Source organism: Mastigoproctus giganteus, chromosome 5, assembly GCF_048544385.1.
Source record: "Mastigoproctus giganteus isolate SK-2022 chromosome 5, ASM4854438v1, whole genome shotgun sequence".
Classification (NCBI taxonomy): domain Eukaryota; kingdom Metazoa; phylum Arthropoda; class Arachnida; order Uropygi; family Thelyphonidae; genus Mastigoproctus; species Mastigoproctus giganteus.
This window is the reverse complement of record NC_143579.1, coordinates 46,541,713-46,567,918: the sequence shown is the minus strand read 5'-3', so window position 1 is coordinate 46,567,918 and position 26,206 is coordinate 46,541,713. Positions and strand designations below refer to the sequence as shown.

Here is a 26,206-nt window from a genome sequence, read left to right as displayed (position 1 = left end):
GGGCTAGCCGAGTGGGTAAAGTACCTGCCCGGCAACCCAAAGGTCGCGGGTTCGATTCGCGCCTCGGGCTTGGATCAAAGTACTGCAAAAACCTTAGGAGGTGCAATATGGCCACAGAAGCCGATGCGCCAATAACTACCAAATCAAAAAAAAAAAAAAAAAAAATATCATGCGTATGAACACTGAAAGTAAAAAGAAAAAAAGAATATGCTCAATGAAAGAATATAGCAGAATCCCAGTTATTCTAAATAATTTTCGAATTTATTATTATTATTTTGACGATGATTTCACTCAGAAAAATTGACACATTTAACATTTGTAAGATAGAATCATGACTTAACTTTCTCTAAAGAAAGCATGAATTAAATAAAGGAGAGTAAATTTAATTTCCATACGTTGTTGGTGTTGGGTTTTTAGACGCATCAGCGAATTAGACTGTACTGCACCGTATATATTATGTCTGTAAACTGTGCGTATTCTGTGGTCGATTTTCTGTTTGATGGACGAAAAACCCGAGTTTCCTGGAGAAAAACCAGGAAACTCGGGTTTCCTGGTTTTTCTCTCGCCTGAGACTGGCTAACTCAGCCACGTTGTGAAAAAGGCCCATAAAAATTAAAATTCCTCACGTCATCGACGGGACTCGAACTCAGATATTCTCCCCGGTGTGGGGATAACGGCGATTCTACCAACTGTGCTACCCACGAGGGCCCAAACAAGGTACATCCTACAACAACCAATCCCGCTTTACACTTCTCCAATTTGGTCCTCTACCTCTCGTCATAAATAAACAAATACCTTACGGTATATTGCTGATAATTAGATGGATTTAGAAAACCTAATCTTCAGGGCTGTACTCTATTCCAATCTAGGTATTACCCATCTCGAGATCTTGCATAATTTTCGATAACATCCTCTTTCTCTTTTTCGAAATAATCTCCTTAGAAGTGTATACACTTGCGCCATTCATCAACCCACTCATAGAAGCATTTGAGGAAGCCATATCTCTTGATAAGTCTACTTGTAATTATGAAGCAGACATCAAGAATCTGCGCTACTTATCAAGTAGATAAGTAGCGCACAGATTCTCGACCTTCTTTAATGTTTCTGTGCCAATTGAAAATTCCAGTTTTATTCAAACACTTGTCCCGTAAACCTCTGACATTTCTCTCACAGTCGCTGTGTAGCATATGCTACAGAGACTGTGAGAGAAATGTCGGGGATTTAACGTTTTGTTATTCGCTATATCAGAGAATGACAAAACGTTGTTCAGTCTTCAGATCTTCCACTATGCAGCTCATACAACGGTTCACCCTAGCACGTAACTTAATGCCGCTTTTCAACTACCAGACTACATACAATTCAGAACTTACAACTGTCTCAGCATGTTTCTTAGACGTACACTCTCCTGCCATCTATCGGCAATTCGTTGAAATCTAACTTGTTGTACTGCGGTACTGCCATTCCACGAATTAAATTATCACTCTCGATATAAGCGTCTCCGTAGCCAGGTGGGCAGGAGCAGCAGTGCGTAGCACACGCTTCTTGATTAGACCGGGGTTCGAGCCCATGAGCCACCAAATACGAAGGATGCGGAAAGGTCAGGGAATGACCCGCATATCCCAGGGAATGACCACCGCATATCCCCTTAGTTGCTAATGCTCCTAAAAAGCCAAATAACAACAAAATAACAACTGGGTATAAGAATCCCCAACCTTCTCATTAGCTGTAGTTTAAATATTCTTTATTTTAAAAATATTTAACGTTTATAAACTAATAAACTACATTGATATATGCATAAGCACGTGTGTGACTTTGTGTGTGGACTGCCAATATCTTGAATGGTTGGATAATCTGCGTCTATCGATAACTATTCTAAAAATATCGTTTCAATAAGCATGCAATTCATTTCTCTTTACCCAAGCAGTTTTAAAGCAAATATTATTTATATGATAGGTTACAGCAAAGCTGATGAAACCACAGAGAGGAAACTGGATTTTACTTGATGTCCAAAAATTAGTCGTTGAGTGGTTTCTTCATCCGGAAGACAATTTGGGAATCGTGATTGACGTTTTTGATACGACGGGAGAAGATGTATTAGTTACAAGGCAAGGTAACGAAGAGAATAATTCTGCGGTAAGTTTATCTTATATCCTGAAACAGAATATGTAGCATTTAACTTAAGAGGCAGCATACGGTAAGCCAGTATTATTAAGAAGATAGACGATGATCCAGAAGTCAGGAAACCAGACGTTTTATTTACTGTACATGGCATGTAAGATAGAGAATATTTTGTAAAAATGGAAAATGTAGTTTAAAACTTTTATTACAGATTGGAAGTATGTCTAACTAATTGAATATTAACAACAAGCAGAGTCTAAGATGTTAACGAATTTTCAGCAGCATCGATTTTTTTTTTTTTTTTTTTGTTAAAAGTTAGTTTTCAACAAAAAATCGCTATTGCTTTTCCAGATCTTGGAAAAGCAATAGCGGCACGCCAACAGAAATTGTGCTAAAACTTAAAGCGGAAGACTTCCTAAGCGAGCAAGAATAAATGAGAAGTCATCAGAAATGACTGCTGCATCCGCATAAATCTCATTATTGGCAAATTTAGGTAAAGTTTTTAAGAAATTAATACTATTAAGATTGGAATCTTTATTTTTGGATAGAAATGCAAATTTCAGTATGGTTTTAAAAGAGGTTGCTCTACTGAGGACGCCATCAATGATTTAGTGAATTTCAGTAAGCAAGCTAATAGCAAGTATATATTGACCTTATTTGTCGATTTTGTAGGAGCATTCGATACGGGCGCCTCCGTAGCCAGGTTGGCAGAAGCAGCAGTGCGTAGCACATGCTTCTTGATTAGACCGGAGTTCGAGCCCGTGGGCCACCAAATACGGAGGATGCGGAAAGGTCAGGGAATGACCACCGCATATCCCCAGAGCAGTATGGCCTTAGTTACTAATGCTCCTAAAACCCAAATAACAACAACAGCATTCGATACTGTTTGGTTTGAGAGTGTTCTATTAGCATTAAGATTATTAAAATGCCTGGATATGTTATATAAAATGATAAGACGTTATTTAAGTGACAGGAAATTCATAATGAGGTCCCAGCATTTGAAATATGAGAAGGTTATAAACCGCGGATGTCCTCAGGGATCAGTGTTGGGCCCGATTTTTTGGAACTTTGCTTTAAACTTGTGGTTAGCTTTTGATAAGTCTGAGTGTCATAAGGTAGCTTTTGGGGACGATTTGGTTTTGTTGGTAGAGGGTAAAACTAGACAACAAACTGAACATAAAATTGGGATAGTGGTGAACGGTTTTGCTCAGTGGGCTTCGAATAATAAACTCAAGATTTCTCCTCCTAAAACAGTGATGATGTTTACGAAAGGTAAGCTTGATTACAATCGTCCACTGAAGGTAGTTATTGATAATAAACAGATACCTCTTGTTCCTCAGGTTAAATATCTTGGAGTTGTTTTGGATGATACATTTACATTTACTGTTCATTTAGAATACTTAGCTAGTAAGGTTAAAATTTTTGCAGCTCTATTGTCAGAATTACAAGAAACGACTGGGGGTTGAATAGAAGAGTTCTTTCCTTGTACTACAAAGCTATATTTTTGCCTATAGTGTCATATGCTTCATCTGTTCGATTTTTGCGAGTGAGTACTGTTAAACTTAGGAATAAGTTAAATTCATTACAAAGATCTATGTTATTAACTATATTACGGTATCTACGAACGCTATACAGGTTATTATTGTGGGTGCTCTTCCTTTGCAGTTGTTTATAATTTTTAGGCCATTTTACCAGGAAGTGTAGGATAGAGTTACTATTATTGGTATTAGTAATCATATTCAGGTTAATCGAAAGATATCTAATAGGAATATTATGTCAAAACTAATAGAAATTTGGCAGGAAAGATGGAATTCAGTGTGACCGGAGCTGTGACCAGGAAGTTTATTCCTGATGTAACTTTCAATATAGATTATAAGAAGAATAAGTCGTTTTTGAGAATGGAGACTTCCTACTTATTAACTGGTCATGGATCTTTGAAGGGAAAGTTGTGCGAGCTAGGGATAAAGTCTGACTTGTATGGTGTTTGTCAGGCTTTACAGACTTGGAATCATGTGTTATTTGACTGTTCGGTCTACGATCAGATCAGAATTAATCTTGTAAATGTGGTGGTTGGTTTATGCAGAGGTAATGAACATAAATTGTTATCTAGTTTTGAGTATTTTCAGACATTTCAGGGGTTTTCCAGAAGAACTTTTCAGAAGAGGAGGCAGCTTGATGTACTAATTTACGGTGATTAATTGTAGCAGTTCTTTCTGTACACTTTTTTTTATCTATACTGTCATCAGCTTTTTTTTTTTTTTTTTTTGCTGGCATCTTATAATAATGCTAAGATGCGGAATTTTTGTTTGTTTTGTTTTCTTGCAAGTAGCCAAGAGTTTTTTTTTTTTTTTTTTGTATGCTGGCATCATGAATTGATGATGCGGGATTTACTCCTGACTGCTTGCATAGGTTTTTTTTTTTTTTTTTTTGTGCTTCCCGGTGTGGGCAGCCAGGATGCGGGGGAAGGTGATACCTATCGGTATTGCACTTCATCCGATGTGTGTGGAGTTCGTGCACTGTGCACCGACAGGAAAAGTTGACCCAAGCCCGGCTCTAGGGATGGGCAGCGGGAAGCTATCACAAATTTGGCGTTTTCTCCCCGGTGGCAGAGTGGCTCTTTTTTTCATTGGTAGATGTTCTACTTGATACTGATCATACGGTGTCTCGGACTTTAAGTCTAGGTGCCACCATACATACATTAATATACTATGACTACTATGCTGCATCCGTTTTTGGAAGGTCGTATGCCTCTTGCTAAAGGAGCAAGCAAATTAAAAGCTCGCCCTGTAACATCAATACTGTCTTGCTAAGCGACTCAAATTTACTTACTGTCACATTACAGGGAATTTAGTAGTATCAGACAGCATATATCACACCAGTGAAGTTTGGTTTAAATTCATTAACACGTTCGAAACACAAGGATCTGGTGCAGTAAGAATTGTAATCCATTAAAGAACGACTTCACCACTTGTCACCCGTTTGGAGAGATCTGAGTTAGATTCTGTCGAAGATTGGAATAATTGTTAAAAGAGTTTTCACTTGAGAGCTATATTTAATCGCTCTCAAGCAGATGGTGTATGTTTTTTCTGTGAGTTGTTCCGGGTTTCCTAACCGGCACAGCATGCAAATCAGTGCGTCAACACACACTTGCACAGACACAATACACGCAGTGCAATATGACCTGAGATGCAGATACGCCATAGAACCAACAAGAACAGCAAGAATTGAAGAAAGGTGGGTGTGGATTCCTGGTCGACGGCAGTTTTTTTTTTTTGTTTGTTTATTTTAAAGAGTATCCATAGATTTGTCAAGATTTTGTTTTCGATGAACTGGACGATACAAAGTGTCAAGTATGTTATTCCTAACAATTAGATGGTGTAAAATATCTCAGTGTTTAGAGATCGCTTCATGTGAATACAGCTGTAGTGGTCACGGTACTTTATCTGAGCTGGTGCGATTGCTTTCGAAAACAATCTGCATTTACATTAGGGAAATTAAAAGTAACATTACCAACCTTACTAAACGCAATTTTCTCACGATTGATAAAACATCGTCCTCGCGGAAGTTTCAAATTACATGTTTCACTTTCACAAAATGTTTTATATTTCAAAAGTCAAGCACAATAAATAAAAGATTTGGTTTCCAGATCACTCTGAATTTAAGGGTTTACACAATTCGCGCAGAATCTTATTTTAAAAGTTTCAACTCGTTATAAATTCAATTTATAGAACATAAGTATGCAGTTCATCAGTTCGTGGAGTTCGCCTTTCTGTTTTGATTTCTTATTTTATATACGAACACATGATTTAGGGAATAGTTCAGAGGTACTACAGGGGGCTACCGAGTGCACCCCGAACCAGGTAGTCTCCTCCCTTCAGAGGGACTCTATCAAAAGGGGATAAACCCAGAAAAAACTGTATTTTTTTTCTAGATCAAAACAGCTGCATTGATGCCGAGCCCCTACTTCCGAAATAGGAATCCAGGATGCTCTACAGGAGCAGTTTAGTAGTTTTTTTTTTTTTTTTTTTTTAAAGCGATTTTTCCAAATTGGCAATGTCGACGTTTAACAAGGCTTTATCAACAACTGTTTGTAAAAGAATTAAAATTTTAACATTCCATTTCCCAACTTCAATTACAACACAATAGTGTATATTATTGAATATAGTTATTTATTGCACAAGCTTGATAATGTATGTATTCTTCCAAACAAATAAAACCGTAATAAGGTTTCGGTTTTATTTTCTGCTGTTCACATACACTGGAATCTCCCAAATCCGGAAACTTTGTGACTCGATTCTTATTGGATCTTCGAATTTGCTGGATTTGGGAAGCACATACTGTATTTCTAAACAGAAATTAATTAGAGAACACTTGTACAAGTGTATATTACATCGAGAGAAATTAAAATCCTTTGTAGTATACGGGAGACTATCATATTGCAAAAGCTAAATATAGTACAAATAAAATTATTTCCTCTTAAAAATACATTGTACGAATGTACAACTGCACTAATCCCGAAATCATTACACAATCGGCTTCACTGAAGTCCGCTGTCGACTTTCAACGCAACCAAGAGCGCTGCGTGCCTATGGGGAGCCTTTCTGCAAAATCTTATCACCCACCACCTCAAATAATAATAAATAATTGTAGACACTTATTTTAATACATTTCGTAATGATCAATGAACATATAACAAAATACATTTTAGAATTGAAGGGGGGGGGGACTACAGCTATGTTCTAGCATTTAACAACACAAAAAAATGTATTTTGACAGAATGTTTACCATTGTTTCTTATGATTTACGGCCGAAAACAAATTTTAGATGATAATGTAATGAACCGGCAAGTTTTTACTATTATAGTGTAGTAAAATACAAACAAATACGAGAATAATCAATCATGCCTTTAATTTTTCTAAATTTTATTTATTTATTTTATTATTATTATTTTTTTCTGTACACCATTAAACTTCGGATGCAGTTCCCTCCCCTCCCGCTTAGCTTGGTTGCACAAGCTTCACGTACGCAGCGGCCCTGACCTGAATCAACCTATTCATAACAGACATTGAACTGTGTTTTCGTTTTGAACCACCACATCCTGATCCATTCGCTTTTCAAGCGCAAACAAATGAAAGAATGTTATGTTCTTGTTTATACTCCGGCACGACCACTAAGTTAGAGGATATTACAATTATTTTTGAAAATAAATACAATTATTAAACGTATTTAGAAGTCGCGCGAGCTTGTGACAACAATGACACACGGTTCACTCAAACGTGTGTCATTGTTGCACACTCGTACTCACTACTCGGCTAAGTGGGGACTCCGCTGTGCCAATCTTCTTTGCAAGCATCACAATCTAGAAGTTTGTTTAGTTTTGGTGAATACATTACATTATATTACTGCTTCGCGTATGAATCACAAAACCAAAACCGAGAAACCCGATGGGTATCCATTGCTAATAATTAGATCGAAATAATGAAAAAAAATTTTTTTTCAAAGGAAATATGATGGACGTACTATATTTTTGAACAGTGATTTCGAATGCGCAAACCGTTTTGCTATCACTCTCAGTTGGTAATATTAATTCAACTGGCGGAGAAGTTCTGGAGTCAAGGGTTTTCTAGATCTTGCTGCAATGGTCATTTTCCGGAGGTTCTAGGGTAGTCTACCCTTACCTGCTTCCTGTATGCCGGATGGATATATATAGAGCAAACCTCCCAGGCTACAAAGGGTCCGAGGAGTTTACAAGGACAGAGAGAGTAGAAGAATAGCATTGTATGTAGCCACGTGGCTTGAACTAGGATAAATTCAAATACAAGTATTACTGCACCTTCGCATTTGACATTTCGGCTAGGGCGACTGTTATAAGTATGTAACAACGTTGTTACATATTAATATAATATTAATTTTATTATTATAATTTTAATATTATAATATTAATATAATATTAATACATATTAATATAAATCGTGCTCTTTTTATAGTTTAAGTCAATTGTAGTTGAACGTGCTTTTAAAATGTCAATGCGTTAATTCACCAGATAGCTTTTGTTATCTCGTGAATTAAAACATGAATTATGTGAATTATCCCACAGTCTATAAAGCCCCTATTAAAGAAAGCACATGAAATTTTTATTTGCCAATTAGGTGATCAGGTGAAGAAGTGGATTCCTCATATACGCTACACTAATTGTTCCTAGCGTCTCAGAGATTGGTCAAAAAATAAACGTAAAGTGTTAATGCGGTTCGTTGCTCCCATGGTGGGGAGGGAGCTAACCAATCATGCGAATAACTGCTATTTTTGCATAACTCAAATTGACTGTCGGGAAAGGAAGAAAAAAATGAGTATCAGGATATCTTGTCAGCCATCAGACCAGCTGTCACAGTGATGAATTACTTGTTCCTGTTCCTCCAGAAACTTGGTCACTGGAAAATATGGATGATAATTTTGGAACAGTCCATACGAGCTCTGAATCAGAATACGAATGCCCAGACTAAACAAGTCTCATCTTATAACACAAAGGGAATTAAAGGATCCTGTTAGTGATTTAAATACACCTAAATTACAGGCAGAGCATTTGGAAGCTAGATTGAAAGAATGGATACAATAAAAGGATACAAAACGGTAAAACTATATCTGTATTTCGTAAATGAAAAAAAAAAAAAAAAACCCGCTTTCTGTATATCTTGATATGGGATATTCAATTTGCCAATAAAGGTATTCCATGATGGACTGCTTGATGCTCTTGGTAAAGAACTCGAACCAGAAGAATGGCGACTTTTGACCGACCCTTCGAAATTTAATTTAAAAGCTGTGCTATCCACAACGGACACATTCATTCATCTACTAATCGGTAATGCTGTCCACGTGAAAGAATCCTATGAGAACACGAACTTCTCTTAAGAAAAGTACAGTACAATAAATAAAAAGTGGCATATCTCAGATTTCAAAGTTATCCGTATCCTTTTATGTCTGCAATTTAGCTGTACAAAATATTGTTGCTTTTCGTGCGAATGGGACAGCCGAGTCAAAATCATTCATAGGAAATTAAAATTTGGCATCATCATGTGAATCTTGTACCTGGAAAGAAAAATATCATCATAAGCCACTAGTTAGCGGGACAAACATGTATTCACTACTGGATCACATAAGATTAGGTCTAATGAAGAATAGCTTTCACTGTATGTGAAAGCTATGAAGCTTTCACATACAGTTACTTGTCTAAGCGGTACCAGGGATTTCCCACAAATCCATCGAATTGTGAACAAGCATGAACATTGCTAAGTCAGCTGTTAGTGTTATGTAGGGTGCATACTTAAGTGTGGTGTCATGTTGTGTGACCGGCTTCTTAGCAACCTGCTAGCAGCAGGTTGCTAAGAAGATTAGGTCTATTGAAGAATCTCAAATTCTTCATTAGACCTAATATTACGTGAAACAGTAGTGAATACACGTTTGTCCCGCTAACTAGTGGCTTATGATGACATTTTTATTTCCAGGTATAAGATTCACATGATGCTGGCTAGTTCACGTCACTGCCACGAGGGGGTTAGCCATCCCCTCTTTTTATGCTGCATACCGCCATCATATGATTTTGAAAGACAAGTCCTTCGGTCTCAACTGTTTGTCGAACCAGACTGGCTGGACCACCTGCATTCTTGCCTAGACGAGGGTATAGGCCAGATTCACTCCCCTAATTCCAATGATGATTTAAATAATTGATATTAATGTTTGAATGCACTCTCCGACTCCCTCAAAATCATCAGGGTCAAAGCTTCTCAAAAAAATAATTTTCTATAATTTCAAATCCCTAATTTCGTACTACTCAGGTTGACGCGCACAGTTTTCTTCGCCGTGAAGACCGATGTTTTCGACTGTAAATATCGATGCGAAGTGCCTTTTCAATTCTCCAGCAACATCAGTTCGATTATCAACGCCTTACGGTATCCATTACTTAAGAGTTCGATGTGACTTGTTCCGAAATTCTTTGTATTTTCACGCACTTAAAAATTTATTGTATCCGTTCTTTGTTCTCTCAACCAGTCATTTCTCATAATCAGCTTTATCAACGTTTCTAAACTTTTCTTTGTTAATCATATAGACCAACTTACTGTTGTAGGCTTCAGTACTTTTGATTAGTCAACTCTCCCAGGCCATATTTTCTGTTCTGTTAAACTGGGCTGCTTCTTATTCGCCCATCTCTGAATCCTCCTCCTGTTGCTGTAGTTTCCTAATGGTATATTCGTTGCATGTTTAATTATTAAAGTATTCCATGATTTCCCTGTATTCAAATTGTGTGCAAGTGAAGCTTTGGGAAATTCTGCGAGAAAGCAGAAACAAGAGGCTTTTTTCTTTCAGTTATTCCAAATAGTTCATAATGCCCCCCCCCCCCTCTCGAAGTAAGCTACTAGTTCAAACAGAGAACGACGTATGGTTCAAGTTCCCTATGGGAAAACCGGAGCAAGATTCCAGACTCCACATTCCAATACTTGTAGAAAGGGTTCCTCAGAAGGTTGCTGGTGCTATTGAAGCTTACGAATAACACTCGACATTAAAAATTTCTTTTTCCTAAGAAGTGTTTTTTCCCCCAATAGATGCGGCAGAAAGATAGTGCATATTATTTTAAAGTGAGATGGAACTATAATACTTGTATTTATTTATTTATTTTACTTATGAACTAAAGGTTTCCAATTCAGGAACTGAAGGTTTATTGTTGTATGTATGTTCCAATCCTGTTGTCTACTCAGCGACTATGCTCTTTTGCAAGTTCTAAAGTTTTTTTCTGAAGAATGCTATCTCGTTGTGCTTTTATAAGGAAACAGCATTCATACAGTAATACAACACATATCTTAATCAATGGTGTTTATCCAATTTAAGTGCTTTTTAGCACAAGCTAAGGAACACCAAAATCAGATAAAGTTGAACACATGCGGCATTTTCTCCTGGGTGAGTGAAACTTTCGAAAATTGTACGAAATGTTTGCTATTTATCGGTTAGTGCCGTACTGGGACTAATGGGGTCACTGAAGTAAGCTACTGTTGTTTCTGGGAAGCAAACTAGGTTGGCTTCCCAGGAACCACAAAGAAGGTTGGCAGCACCAAATTCATCGTCAGCTAACTACACGCCCGCTTACCCTTCCCAGCAGTTAACCATGACAGAATAGTTCGCATATTAAGAAGCCTTCTGATCTGGGCAGTGAGATAGTTATGTTTGGAACACAGACCTCTAATACGACACTGACAGCTCACACACAGATACGACACTGACTGCGCACAGATTCTTGAATGACTCGCCGCGAAATGTTTAGCTATAAATCTTAATCTGAATTTATAGCTAGGCCACATGTGAACTGCTGACCTCTCTGATGATTATTACATGAGTTTATTGTAAATATTTTTCCCATTTCTTGTTAAACATAACATAGCTTACTTTAACTTTTAAAATTTTAGATTTTTATATATTTTTGTTATTTATCCTTTTTACTTATATTTTAATAAACCAGTCTGTTATATATATAATGCTAGTTTACTATATAAATTAGGTAACATCTGATAGCACTATAAATATTAATGATTTTCTAAAACAGTTGTACAATGAATGCAATTAATTCCTTTAATTGCGTGTTTAAATGCTTTCTAATTTTTATTTTTATTGCAGACACCGTTCATTGACGTCAGAGTTCAAAAAAAGAGACATCACAGAAGTCGAAGAATGATTGGTTTAAATTGCGAAGAGAATTCCAATGAAGTCCGATGCTGTAGATATCCATTAACAGTCGATTTTGAAGAGTTTGGATGGGACTGGATCATCGCGCCCAAGCGTTACGAAGCAAACTACTGTAGCGGAGAATGCCCTTATGTATTCTTGCAAAAATATCCTCATACGCATCTGGTACAGCAAGCCAACCCTCAGGGTTCAGCAGGACCCTGTTGTGCTCCAAGGAAAATGTCTTCTATATCAATGCTCTATTTTGACGAAGACTTTAATATCATATATGGAATGCTTCCGGGAATGGTAGTGGATCGCTGTGGTTGTTCTTAGGTGCTCATTTGAACAGCATTCTTTCCTCAGGTACAGCGCGAAGATTTCAGGCCTTGAATTACTTAACAATCATTAAATCCATCAGTGATTTCAGCATGACAGTTGGAAAAGGTTTTGAGAAGGGTTGTCTCCTCTAATCACCGTGCGCTCATATTTGGCTGAATATATAAAAATTGCATTACCGTTTTTAACGTTTAGTTAAACAGCACGGCTTACTAATTATTTTCACCGATAAATATGTCCATTACACACAAAGTAACTGCATTTAATAATATAAATAGCCACTCATTAAATGTTAAACGCACACAAGGATTTGTTAAGCGTTGTGGTACTACATATTCGAAATGTTTTTTTTTTTTTTTTTTTTTTGTTAAATGAATTGCATTTTTACATAATCTCAGCCTTTCTTTGTGAGTTTCATCAAAAGCAAAGAGAACTTAAAGATTTCTGATATCAAAATGTTTTCGGTCCATGGTTGTTTTATATCCGCGACTTTCTTTCTTTCTTTCTTCACCGTTGACTGAAAGTTGGTAGAATCAGAGTGGTTGTAGTGAATGCATTCCATGGGGAAATATGACCGTTTACTTTGGTTGAACAATCATTATGAACAATGACCAACTTTAGTTAAGAATAAAGTCGGAGGACTGCTAACCAGTCTGTGATTTAAATCGTAAATTTCCTATGACTGATACCAAATGATCTCAAGTGTGCCTTTACAAGAAGTTGCCAAGTAAGATACGCTTGACGACGATCATGATGATCTGTGATAAAATTTGATACGTGATTGCTCTTTATTGTTTAGTATACACGCTTTTATTGTGATAGGTGAAATCGTTGTGTACAGAGATCTCATTTGTACGACTGCCACATATTTTAATGGCATTTCTTTCATTTTATTGGCACGGAAGGTGTCGTCACTTTCAGTTTTATCATCACAAGCTTAAAGAAATAAATTTCACAATAAAATAACTATAAACGTGTATTGACTCTTTCTTTCAAAGCAGTGTTACACTTACAAGCACGCATAATCAATTGACTCTCCGCAAAAGTCACAATCGCATGTTATATTTTTTGTCTTAATTGCAGAACACAAAATGGAGAACAGCTTGACTGAATATTACAATGATCACGTAATTATATATTTCATTGGAGAACCATCCAAGTTTTGGCTTAAATTACGGTCGATTACATAACTAGGTAAACGCAAAGTTCATCTATTAAGATGAATTTTCGAAGACAAGAATGACAGTGAATAAATATTAAACACTAGAATTTTTCATAGACACATTTCATATCATTAGCATACTCTTATAGATTCTGCAATCTGCAATATACAGTTGATAACAATTGTGCTGCAAGTTATATTATTATTTTTTCCTCATGGGGGGTTGGGATCCACCCCATGACGGGTATTGGTACCAAGTGCACAGGGTGGTTGTTATGTCCGGCTATTACTGTTGGTCGAGAAACTCTCTGACTATCCAGGTGTTTAAACCCAAACTATTATATTAGGCCACCCGAATATTTAAATTCATATGACGTGCTGTGTGTCTTATGTCTGCTAATTGCGTGTGTTCTATAGTTGATTTGGATGTTTTGCTGGACGAAAATCCAGGTATTCAGGATTGCGAGTTTCTGGAGTTGCTTCTAGGTGTCTTTGGGAGGCCTATTGTTGCTAGACTTGTGTCGATATTTCGCACCACGCCGCTGGTTGGCACGGTGATAGGGATGGTCGTTACTTGTTCCATATGCCACATCTCTTTAATGTTTAAGGTTTCTGTAATTCCTGATCTTTTCCTGGTAGGTTTTCCGGTGATTGACAGCGTTGGACACCGCTATGTCATATAGGTAGCTTTCGCTTCTTGTTATATCAGGTCTGTTATGCAAGACCATCTTGTCAGCTATTATGGCGCGGTTCCAGTATAGCCTGTGGGGTTGGGTCCCTAGTACAGCCCCGGGGCTCGTACTTGTAATACGGTACACTTTCTTGATCTGCTCGCCAGTCTCTGATGCATTATCCTCGCAACCTGGTCATGTCAATGAGTGTACTTAGTCTAGGTGATCACCCTGCATCTTGCGGTGACATGTTGGATCGTTTCTGAGGACAAACGACATTGTTGACATGTGTCATCTGTCATTCCGGGTGTATTTCCTATAGTTCCAGGTGTTGATTATCTGGTCTTGGATGACGAGCACGAATCCTTCAGTCTCGCTCGTGAACCATGCATTGAAAGCCATTTAACCTATGTCTTGATTGAAGGTCATTGTAATGTCTGCCATAGAGTGTCTTCTTTACCCATCTTTCAACCTTTCTTCCGTCTGGGCGAGAGGTTATACTCGCTTAGGTTGAGTGGGTTATGCCGCTTGCCTATCTTCCTTATGGCCTGGTAGAGTGGCGTAGTGTTTTTATAGAAGTAATCTTTCGGTTCTCAATCTCTTTCTTCTGTTGCCTGACAGGTCTGTCAAACCCATTCCTCCTCCTTTCCGAACTATGGTCAGTTTCTGCACGGCCAACTTTGGGTTGTGTTAGCGGCTCTTGGTCATCAGCGTCCTTGTCTCTCTCATGATCTCCTCCAAATCAGTGTAAGTCCATTCTATGATCCCGAAGGAGTATGTTAGTATTGGGACTTCATAGATGTTTAAGGCCTGTACTATGTTCCCTCTGTTCGGCTTTGCTTTTAGTAGGCTTCTGAGTCTCTGATGGTATTTTTCGGTCAGGCAGGCCTTCATCTCCTTGTGCTCTAACTGATGAGCCTGCATAATTCCAAGGTATTTGTAGGTCTCTCCCCCTGTCATGGCTTCGGCCTCCTTACCAGTCCGCAGCTGGTAGTTTCGGCGGACTACTTTCCCTGATCTGTGGGTCTTGCATTTCTCTAGTCCAAATTCCATCCTGATATCACTGCTGAATTCTTTGGTGATTTGGAGTAGTTGTTGATGTTGTTTCTCGATTACCCCGTAGAGACTGATGTCATCCATGTACATCAAGTGGGAGAGGGTGTACTGGTTGTTTCTTCCTTCTTTGAGGGTATACCTGTACTTGCTATTGTTCAGCATGATAGGTAGTGTTGAGGGCTAGACAGAACCACAGTGAGCTTAGGGCTGCTCTCTGAAGGATTCTTCACCTGATGGGAAACGGTCTGATTGGGATGTTCTCGATCTTGATGGTGGTACTCCATTTCGCCATTGTTGCTTCTATGAAGTTTGTCACTGTCTGATTGACTTTATAGATCTTCAGCATCTCTGTTAGCCAGCTATGAGGCATACGGAGGCCTTTATGAGACTTTGTAATAGTCGACGTAGGCCGTGTACAGGTTTCGGTGCTTCTCGTAAGCTTGCTCCGTAACTTCTACATTAATGGTTACTTACATCTTGCACCCTTCGCTCATCCGTTTGCATCCCTTCTTCTGCTCAGGAATGATGTTCTGACTCTCCAAGTGACCTGATATCTTCTTGATTATGCAGCTGGTCAGGATCTTGTACATTGTTGTGAGACAGGTCATCAGACTGGATTTCGTCGGGTTTCTTGTATCTTGCTCCTTAACCCTTCAGGTATGTGAAAAAAGTAAGACACTCTGGTACTGGCTCTGGATGACATCACTCGGATGAACTGCTTTGCTCTGCAAGGTGCATGTGCATACAAGTGAACTTCTTGTACCAGTAATTGTGGATATTATCTATTCCTGGAGTTCGACAGTTGTGGAGTTTCCTGATCGTATGCTGTAATCATTCCTCGGAATCTCCCACTTGCCATTTCTTTTATGTCCTTGGTTTTCTCCCGTTCTACTTCTAACCAAGGGGCCTCGGTTGTTATATTATACTTCACTGCTCCATGTTGTCCCGGAACTCCTCGATCTTCCTCTCCTCGTCTTTTGACCTTCTTTCTCGTCCTGTCTGATAATCCTGTAGAAGGCACTTTGGTTTTCATCGAAGATTCGGTTGTTTGTTTTTCTCTGGGAGCTCAATTTGAATCGGCGTAGTCTCTTGCTGAGTACGAGGAGGTTCTGCTTTAGTGTCTTCCCTCTATTCTCCGATTTTTTGTCTCGTGTTTGCCGTGGTTGTTGTCTTTCTTAAAGATGATCTGAACTTTTCCAATCAACTTCTTACTCCTATTACCCCGTTGGCAGCATGGATGGTGGATGTTGCAGCATGGATTAAAGTCTACGCTGTGTGAAATAGGGCTTCAGGAGACCCTCAATTATGTTTCCAGAAATGTGATACAGAACATATAATGAGGCATTGCCTCCTCTATGATGATTTTAGGCAAAATTTAAATAATAGCACTGAAAGCATTGAGCTTCATGAGCTTTAGCAGTGAACAAAGTTATAACAGTTTTTCTGATCTCGACTGTCATTTTCTTGAGGAGGAAGAGGCTCTTAGGGTTTATAGTAGATAATGATAATATTCAGATTATGTACTGAATTCAGAGTACGATATTCAATTGAGTTGGTGATTGAGAGTTTTATTATTTAGCTATTTATTGTATATACATGTACAGTTATTATGTTGATTATTTATTTATTTTGTATATGTACAAAGAGTTGAATTTTAATATTTATTTGTAAATAGTTTTTATATTATACAATTGAAAGATTTAACAGAGTTGAGCTTGTTACATATTAACGTACTAAATAAGAGTGAAAAGGAAAATAAGATCTAGATAGTGGAGTGCCGCCTCCTCGGAGCAGGGGGCTAACACTCTCACTATAGTTAACTGTGTAAGGTGGAGTGAGTGGCTAAGGCACAAGTATTGTGATTGTAAATAGTGAAGAGTTGTAAGTGCAGATGAGCTATTGCCCGGAAGCACCAAGTTCAAGTGAGGTTTATGAGCTAAGATAAGAAATATCCGATACTCCTGTAGAATGAACTTGGGTTTTCATCAAAGATTCGGTTGTCTGTTTTCCTCTGGGATCTCTCTTTGCATCCGTGTAGTTTCTTGCTGAGTGCGAGGAGGTTCTGCTTCAGTGTGTCTAAGTATCCTCACATTCTCTGATTTTTAGTCTCGTGTTTTCCATGGATGGTGTCTTTCTTAATGATGCTAACTACTTTTCCAGTCAACTTCTTACCCCTATTATCCCGTTGGTACTGAGTAAATTTACTTGTCTTCACTCTTGTTTCGTCGATCTTCTACTGAAGCCTTCTTTCTCAAGCTGGCGGTTCCTTTTTTTTTTTTTTTTTTTTTTTTTCGTTTCGTCTGCTGCTGGTCTATTGTATCTCTTCCATTGATCCTGGTGGCCGCTACAGCAGTACAGTACACGGCTGTGTGGATGGCCTCCAGAGTCGCTCCATTGTTGTTCAGGTAACGTGGTATTATTTGCTGACTGAGGTGGTCTGTGACTTACCACAGGATTCTCTTGGATCTCTACTTTGGTACGGTGTGGGTCTTTGCAAGGTTTATGCTCTCGAATTCTGTTAGGGCGTTCTTCTACTCGTATTCTATTCTGGATATCATGGCTACGTCTGTTTCCATTTCAGCTGCTCTAAATTGCATTTCTTTTTTGTTCTTCCTCCTCTGGTTCCATGTTGTCCTTATTCTTTGTAGTTTGCTCAGATCTATCTTGATATTTTCCAGGATTGCAGGAGTTATCAGATTCTTGGAGACAATGGTCCTTCTCTGGTTTGCTCTTCTCTGTTCGGTGACCTCAACAGTCGGCAATTATTCCAACCACTTAGTATGTAGTCTCGTGCTGTACATTGTCATATCGATCTCTAGCTTAGTTACTTTATAGAATGTTTTCACGATGAACGTATCCATTTTGATGCTACACCTCATGTGTTGGCTCTTCTTTCTTCTTGAGCGGGCAATGGTGCAGTTGAGCAGGAAGCACTTCCAGTTGGTTGTGCTGGACGGTCTTGCCCTTACATTTTGGTAGCCATATTATTATTATCAATTTATTATCCCAGGAAACTGTAGACCACCCCGGGACGGCAATGTGCCAGTGCCATATGGGGGGACAGTGATGCTTTCTCCACTGTCTTTCTCAGGACTCTGTCTGTAACTTTTTGAACTGAACCCACTGCCTGAACGCAAGTGGTTTTATCTTGCGCCACAGTCGATGAAGTATGCTCATTACTTCTCTTCTTGGGCCTGTTTAGCATCGGCTTGCTTCCAATGACGGTGTTAAGGTCTGCTCTAGCCGTCACTTCGACCTTGGAGGAGGAGGTAGGTCCAATGAAGTCGCAATGTATTTTGCGACTTCACTGGACTGAAATCCCCAAAATACCACTTTGCTGGAATAACTGTCTGTTGTAATTGTCTCCATATCGACCCATTTATCTAAAACATAATTCGAAGCTGATTTAGTTACTTTATTACCTTCGTAGGTTATATAGTCAACAATCTGTTTCTTTAATTTGATAACTAGTTCATATATAGATACGGTGACCATACGTCCTTTATTATAAAGGACAGTACTTTATTTCAAGAACCTATCCTTTAGATTTATTTATTTTTCGAAAACCTACTTTTTTCCTTTATTTTTGTTCCATCATTTAATGTTTATTGTACGAATGGAATCATTTAATACACGGTCTTATTACATGAAATCTTTTTCTAATACTTACTTCTTATAACGTCAGGGCTCACTTAAAATGCGTTAGTGTTTTATAGTATAACCGTTATAACGCGAGTGTTTTATAGTATAACCGTTATAACGCGAGGGTTTTGGGGAAGACCGAATGTACCGAGTATGCTTCGCATGGAAAAGGCTTTCGCGCTAGTTAACTGTTGCTGAAAATATCTATTCCACTTTTGCTATTGTAAAAAATGCATACAAGGCTTAAACAATTAGGATTTGGGATAATAGTGCTGCCAATGTATAATTAGGTACTTTTGGAATGTGATAAATTTAATCAAATCTCATGAAACTCTTATCACGAGATTTGATTAGATTTGATTAAATTAATTTTTATTTTTTAGTCGCCACATGGCACCTAAAAGAAAATGTGTTTTCAACGAAAAATTGCAGGAAGAGTTTCCTTTCATTAAAAAAATCTAGTGCGAAAAGTTATGTCAGGTGTGAGAAATGTTCAGCTAATTTTAGTATCGGAAATAGTGCAAAGCAGCATTTACAGATAAGAAAATACAAAAAAGCTGATGTTAGAGCTTCATCAAGTAAACTGATAATCTAGTTCTTCAGAAACAAAACTTTTGATGACAAAAGGGAAACACGTGGCCCTTAAAGAAGCAACTTGGTGTTATCACTCAGTGCAACATAACCATTCATTTATTTAAAACGACTGCCCTTCAAAATTAATCAAAAAGTGTTTTGATGAAACGTATTTTTGTGGTAGGACAAAAACGGAAGTTATTGTTAGAAATGTTTTCGGTCCATAATCTGTTACTTTAGTCAAAGCTGATTTATCTAAAGTAAATTATGTTACCATTTATTCAGACTGTTCTAATCATGGTAATATAAAGTTTTTCTCGATTCTTGTAAGGTATTTTTTACCAAACTAAGGTTAAAGTTAAGGTTTTGCGTGTAAAGCAAGTACCAGGTTAAAATTCTGACATAATAACAGCTTGCATCAACGAATCGCTGGGCAGATATGAAACTACTGAAAAATCAATTGCTTTATGTGCGAACAATACCAATTGTAAGTTCGGTGGTGCCCAAAGAAAAGGCGAAACGTTTTCCATAAAATTCAAAACACCTTCGGAAATAAGTCCACTGGTGTCGCTTGCGCCGGCCACATATGCAAAGAATGCATTAGTATTGGTGTAGAATGCTTCCCAGTTGATACTGAAGTTTTAGTAGTGAAAATTTTAAGGAAATATGTGATGATATACATGTTCAGTATAAAAAAACTACTAGGTTACAGCAAAACTAGATGGTTGACTCTCCGGCTTTAGATTTTGAAACTTTTTAAGTAGCTAAAATTGTATCTTTTCGAACAAAAAAGATGTCCCACAGTTTTCAAGGTCAAATAGCTTTATTTGAAGCGAAGAAAGTGAGAAATTATGCAGGTGTGATTGCCGGGATCAGTCGAGCAGACTGGAGATTCAAAAGAAAGACCCTGGCAATCATATATATACAGTGCAATCCTGCTTGTTATCACCTATGGAGCCGGTGCGTGGTTCACCCGCTCGGCCATAGTAAGAAATAGGAGTAAATTAGAATCGATACAAAGGACAATACTACACACTATTACCAGAGCGTGTCGCACAGTAAGCACACCTGCGCTGCAGTTGCTGGCCGGAGCTCTCCCACTTTATCTAGAAGTAGCCAAAAGAGGCTTATATTATAGATTTAAAAAGGGCATACCCACAGCATTTCTGGGGATAGCCCTTGATACAGCCAACACCTTCAATGCTGAAAGACAAAGAACAGCCACAAAGCTCCATGAGCTATGGCAAACAAAGTGGAGTAGGAAACCAGAGGTCTGGTTACCAAAAGGTTTCTGTCACAGGTGGCAATGGTTAGCCCAAAGCCACCTAAGTGGTATGCCCCTGGACTTTATACAACATTTATATTGGCAGGTCACGGCTCCCTAAAGGCAAAACTAACCTCCTTAGGGCTGACTGATGACCCAAACTGGACCTGTGGCGAGAGTGAAGACTGGGCACACATTCATCCCCAGAACAGAGCTAATAGCACAGATTGGCCCCCTTCCCAGGGGAGAAGAACATCGGTTCATCATAGAAAATTATAAAGCCTTTACATCCTTCACACAGAAAGTATTCGAAATGCGCAGAACTATCCAAAGAATGGAAATTCAGACGTCCGACAATTAAACAAAAATCAATAGTTAAAATTGTCCACGTTTCCCACCACGCCCAGACGACGACTTAAAAACTGTCAGGATAGCAGTATTCTGCGCCCTGACAGAAACCTGACATAGCAAAACCCTCCAGGACTACCCTACCATGTGTGGGAACCTGGGGGCCCCACACCAAACAAGTAACCACGTAGGGAAGGGAGATGTACGGGCAGCCAGGGAAGCTGATTAGCTGAAAAATATCAGTAAGCTAATAGCAAGGGGGTGCAATGTAGAATGAAATAAGAATAAATGAATGAGAAAGAAAGATAGAATAAATAGGCTGGGCACTGAATGAACTAGGAATTATTGTAAAAGGCTGCTGCTCCTGCCCACCTGGCTACGGAGGCGCCAGAAAAAGATGAATGAGTGAGTGAAAAAAAAAAAAAAAAAATATATATATATATATAAAACGGAAAAAAAATATATATAAGAAAAAAGTATAAAAACAGAATGCAAGTAGAGTGAGAATGCAGATTATGAATGAAGTAAATGCGTGTGTATGTGTTCCACCCCTTTGCCTCGTAGGTTCCCTACTGCCAGCTATCATGTCCCACCCCCACAGCGGGATGGGCAGTTTGACCTTCCTACCGGATTCGACACTACAAGGACATGACAACCATCACCGACGAAGACACTGCGGCTTTGCTGCCGACACGCCATTTGGCGATCTGAACTGGGTACTCTAACCCGGTTCCCTTTAAAATCCCATTCCAGGGCAGGGGGGAGGAGACAGGTCTCTGTCTCCTCCCCTCCTTTGACAAAAGTAAACCGCATTCACCAGGCTTTTCCAATTCTAGCGTTATCTCACCAATTTTTTTTTTTTTTTTTTTTATACCCTAGCCACTGAAATCTCAGGAAATTAGGTGGCAGGGCCTGCCAGAGTAAAACAAATTACTGGTGTACCTGGTCTGCCTCCACGGGGCTTAGCGCGGGCAACTTTGGTACCCACCAGGGTCCCAGCGGCTAAATGGCCAGAAGAACAACGGTACACGACACTACGCACCACAATATCTATACACTTTTAAATCTATGGCCTATACAGTGTACTGTATCACACGGCAATGTAAACTACGCGGAGATGGAGGAAACCACTGGTGCCGTTAGACCTTAAACACACTATACACTATACTCCCTGCCTCCTCCAGATAGACCAGACTCCTACCGCCCAATTTCTCTTCTCTCCTGCCTTAGCAAACTTTTTGACATCTCCTACATAGCAGAATAACAACTTATTATGTCAACGCCAATCTCCAGTCACAAAACCAGTATGGTTTCAGGAAGGGACGGTCAGCTGTGGACGCCCTGGATAACATCATCACAACCGCCAAAAGCTCTACCAAGAAATATTTCCTTGCAATCTCAATTGATTTCGCCGGGCATTTAACTCACTCTGGTGGTCAAGTGTCCTGGGTAGACTTCGAGCGACAAACCTGCCCCAAAACCTATATCTTTGCATCCACAGCTATCTCTTGAACCGCAGCATAACTGTCAGAAAACCACACAACCAGATCACCCAACCGATCTACAGGGGCTGCCCACAGGGGTCCGTGCTAGGGCACCTCTTCTGGAACATCGTCCTAGACGAATTCCTCTCTACCAACCTAGCAAACGTTGCTAGGTTGGTAGAGACTAGGTCATCTGGTCTCTACCAATTAGGCATACGCCTAATACTCAGGTGTATGCAGATGACCTGGTCCTTACCCTGGAAGCCGATAACAGAGCACAGATTGAAGATATAGGAAATAGAGTATTTGCTACCCTACAGAACTGGACTAATGAGCACAACCTCCAGATCTTACCGGACAAAACCTGCTCCATACTTCTTAAAGGAATGCTGGATATCCGGAGATCTCTACAACTAAAAATACAGGGTAGAACTGTCACGTTTCCCACCGAAATGAAGTATCTAGGCATAATCCTTGACAATAACCTATCTTTTATCCCTCATCTGACGTATCTACGTAAAAAGATCCGTAACTACACCTCACTAGTAAGCAGTCTCTCGCCGCGACTGGGGACTGAAGAAATAAACTATTTCCATATACTACAGAGCCATCTTCGTACCAATAATCACATACGCAGCAGGAATCTGATACACGAAGGCCATAACAGCAGTCAACTACAGAAAGCTTGAAACAATACAACGATCAATGCTACTGACCATCACCAGGGCAGTGTGCACGGACAGCACCCACGGCATTCAGGTGCTGGCCGGTGTGCTACCCCTGGACCTTGAGTTCGTCAGATGCGGGTTGCTATATCACCTCTCTAAGGGCAAAGCAGTATCAATCATGGACTGCACAACAGACCCAGCTAACACAGTTAAAACAGAGAAAAAACGCCTAGCCCACTACCTACAACAAACCTGGCAATCCAGGTGGACCAATTCCTCTAAAGCAGAGATTACGAGAAAGTTCATTCCCGACATTACTAGGTTTTATCCGGAAATGCCGAAATGGTTCTCTCCGGCCTCCGTGCCACGTTCTTGTTAACCGGCCATGGGCCCATCAAAGGGAAATTACAAGCACTAGGCATTATTGATGACCCCCCTATGCCACTGTGGTTCCTCAGAAAGCTGGAGCCACTTAATGCATGACTGTGAGGTCTATGAGGACTTAAGATGTACTCTCTTCACAAAAATCCACTATCCTCCAAAATACTGGGAACAGCACGTCCTTGATAACGCCAAAGACTACAATGCCTTCATGCACTTTTCTCAAGAATTGTTCACCCGACGTAGGGCGCTTCCACGAACACAAGCTTGAAAACTGTACAGTGCCACCCACAACTCACGACGCAGCTTTGAATCACTGACTGAAGCCTCGACTGAGAGAGAAGTTCCATTAATGCGGTTTAATTTTGGACGTTGTTGAATTTTGACATTGTGTGGAGTGTACGCTGACAGTTTAGGCAGAGTGGGGAGGGGAGACTGAAGACTGGGGTGAAAAGACAGGAGTATGGGGACGATAGAGAAGGCGACCCCAAAAAGCCAGTGGGGCAACACAGGCCCCACCAGGAGAAGGGGGGAGGCAGGGGAGGGGACAGAAACCCGTATCTTCCCTCCCACTGGCCTAGGGAAGAGGATTTATAGGGAACTAGGTTAGGCACCTAGTTCGAATCGCCAGATTGCACTTGATGGGGTTTGAGTGTGTCAGTTTCCTTATCTTCTGCTGTGCATTAATATAAACATCTTTCGGCCTTACTTTTCCAGTAATATAAACATTTATTAATATAAACATCTTTCGGCCTTACTTTTTGCCCCATTTTTATTTATTTTTAAATTTTTTTTTTTATTTATTTAATTTAATTTAATTTTATTTTATTTATTTTTAAGGTCCTAGCCACTGAAATCTCAAGAAATCAGGTGGCAGGACCTGCCGGAGTGAAAATTTAAAATTACTGGGTACCTGGTCAGCCTCCACGAAGCATAGTGTGGACAATGTTGGGTCCCAACACGGGTCTAGCGGCTAAATTGCCAGAACAACGATACATAACACTACACTTACAAATCCATACACTTTTAAATCTCTGGCTTTTACGGTGAATTGTTACACCTACAATGAAAGCAACGCAGAGAGGGGTGAAATCCCTGGTGCCGTTAGACACGAACACACTGTACACTATATACATACCTTCACCATACTTCGCCTAGTGGACTCGTCTCCACTGACCTCTTTGGGGATGCCTACTTTATCGTTCCCATTCTTCTACATGTTTCTCCCCCCAGTCTTCAGTTCCCCCTCTCTCACTAAACCGACCGAGTACACCCCCTAATAATGCCGCCAAATTCAAATCAACATCTAAATTCTACTGTTTTCTTGTAAATCACTTTCGGCCAAATTCTAGTGTCCCCCCCCCCAATTTTTTTTTTTAGGCCTTGCCAATGAAATCCTTGGAAATTAGGTGGTGGAGCCTGCCAGAGTACTTAAAAAATCTACTGGGTGTCCTTGTGGTAAAGTGTGGGCAACGATGGGTCCCAATAGGGGCCCAACGGCTAAATGGTCAGAGAAACAACAGAACATAATGCTAGACAACAGACCACTCCCCACACACTTTTTAAATCTCTGGCCTCTACAGAATTCTGTGTCACTTACAAAGAATACAACGCGGAGATGGGAGGAACTCCTGGTGCCGTCAGACAACTAACACACTTTACACTTTCTAGTTCTCAAAAACTTTTTTAACGATCCGTTAGCTGAATAATGGTTATTTTTCGATCACAGTAAAGCTTCAACTTTTCATAAACATATTCTAAAAATTGAAACTCAAGATTTCTATGTGTGAAAATTTTATCAATTTAAATGAACTGAAATTAAAGTCGAGTGAAGGAAAACATCAAGAATTTTTACCAACGAATATTAAGAAAATTATTTCAGAATTAGAAGAAAAACAAAACAAAGTTGATGTAAAATTATTTAAGGGATCGGTTCAATCATTTTATCAAACCTGCATTGACTATTTGAATCAATGGGACAGCGCCTTCCTAGAAATGGAAGTATTTGAATGGATCCTTTTGCGAGAAATTCTATTGTGGACGAAGGTTGAGGAGAGCGTTTCTTTTATTTCAAATAAAAGAAAACTGAATATTGACGATGGCGAGTTATTCGATGAAGTTTGTTGTGTTAAAAATTATGCTACTAAGGAAAAACCCGAAGAGTGGCGACAAAATGAGGAAATTACCTGCCATCATAAATGGGTTGAAATATTTGGATATTTTATTGCTAAACAAATATCTTTTAAAAATATTTTAAAAATCGTAGAATTTTGCCTATGTCTCCCGGGATCAAATGCTCCTACTGAGAGAATATTTTTCGTAATAATATGTGGACCAGCGAGAAAACACAACTAAAAGTTGAAACAGTGAAAGCATACATTTATACTAAATGCAATTTTGATATGAGTTTTATGCAGGTTTATGACTTTTAAAAAGATGAGAGTGACATTTTTAAAAAAAGTACGTACATTCATGCAAAAACATATGAAAATTGAGTTGTTTTTATGTAAGATATTTTTATTAGAATATGCGTTTTGTTAAATATTTTTGTTAAGATTTTCTTCATTTTTCTCTTGAATTTTCCTTTGCAAAACAAAGTAATAGAAATAAACTATATATATATATATATTTTTTATCCTTATTTCTCGGGTTTGTCCTTTATTTTCTCCAAGAAAATATGGTCACCGTACATATAGAGATGACACATCATTGATTCTACTCTGTTGTTCACGAACATTACTAACAATAATCTCGCTCTCTCTAGCACTGGTACCTACTTCTCTCTTAGAATCATC

The 26,206-nt window shown here is 39.0% G+C and overlaps 1 protein-coding gene across 1 annotated transcript in view; it reads left to right on the top strand.

The window, feature by feature from the left end:
* The window catches only part of LOC150085362 (growth/differentiation factor 8-like), a 66,494-nt gene extending 54,056 nt beyond the window's left edge, over positions 1 to 12,438 (top strand). The window contains exons 3-4 of the mRNA XM_090373174.1: positions 1,954 to 2,133; positions 11,776 to 12,438. Coding sequence (XP_090229300.1) covers positions 1,954 to 2,133; positions 11,776 to 12,159 — 564 coding nt within the window. The 3' untranslated portion in view covers positions 12,160 to 12,438. The remainder of the gene's footprint in view (positions 1 to 1,953; positions 2,134 to 11,775) is intronic.
* Positions 12,439 to 26,206: the final 13,768 nt, after the last annotated feature.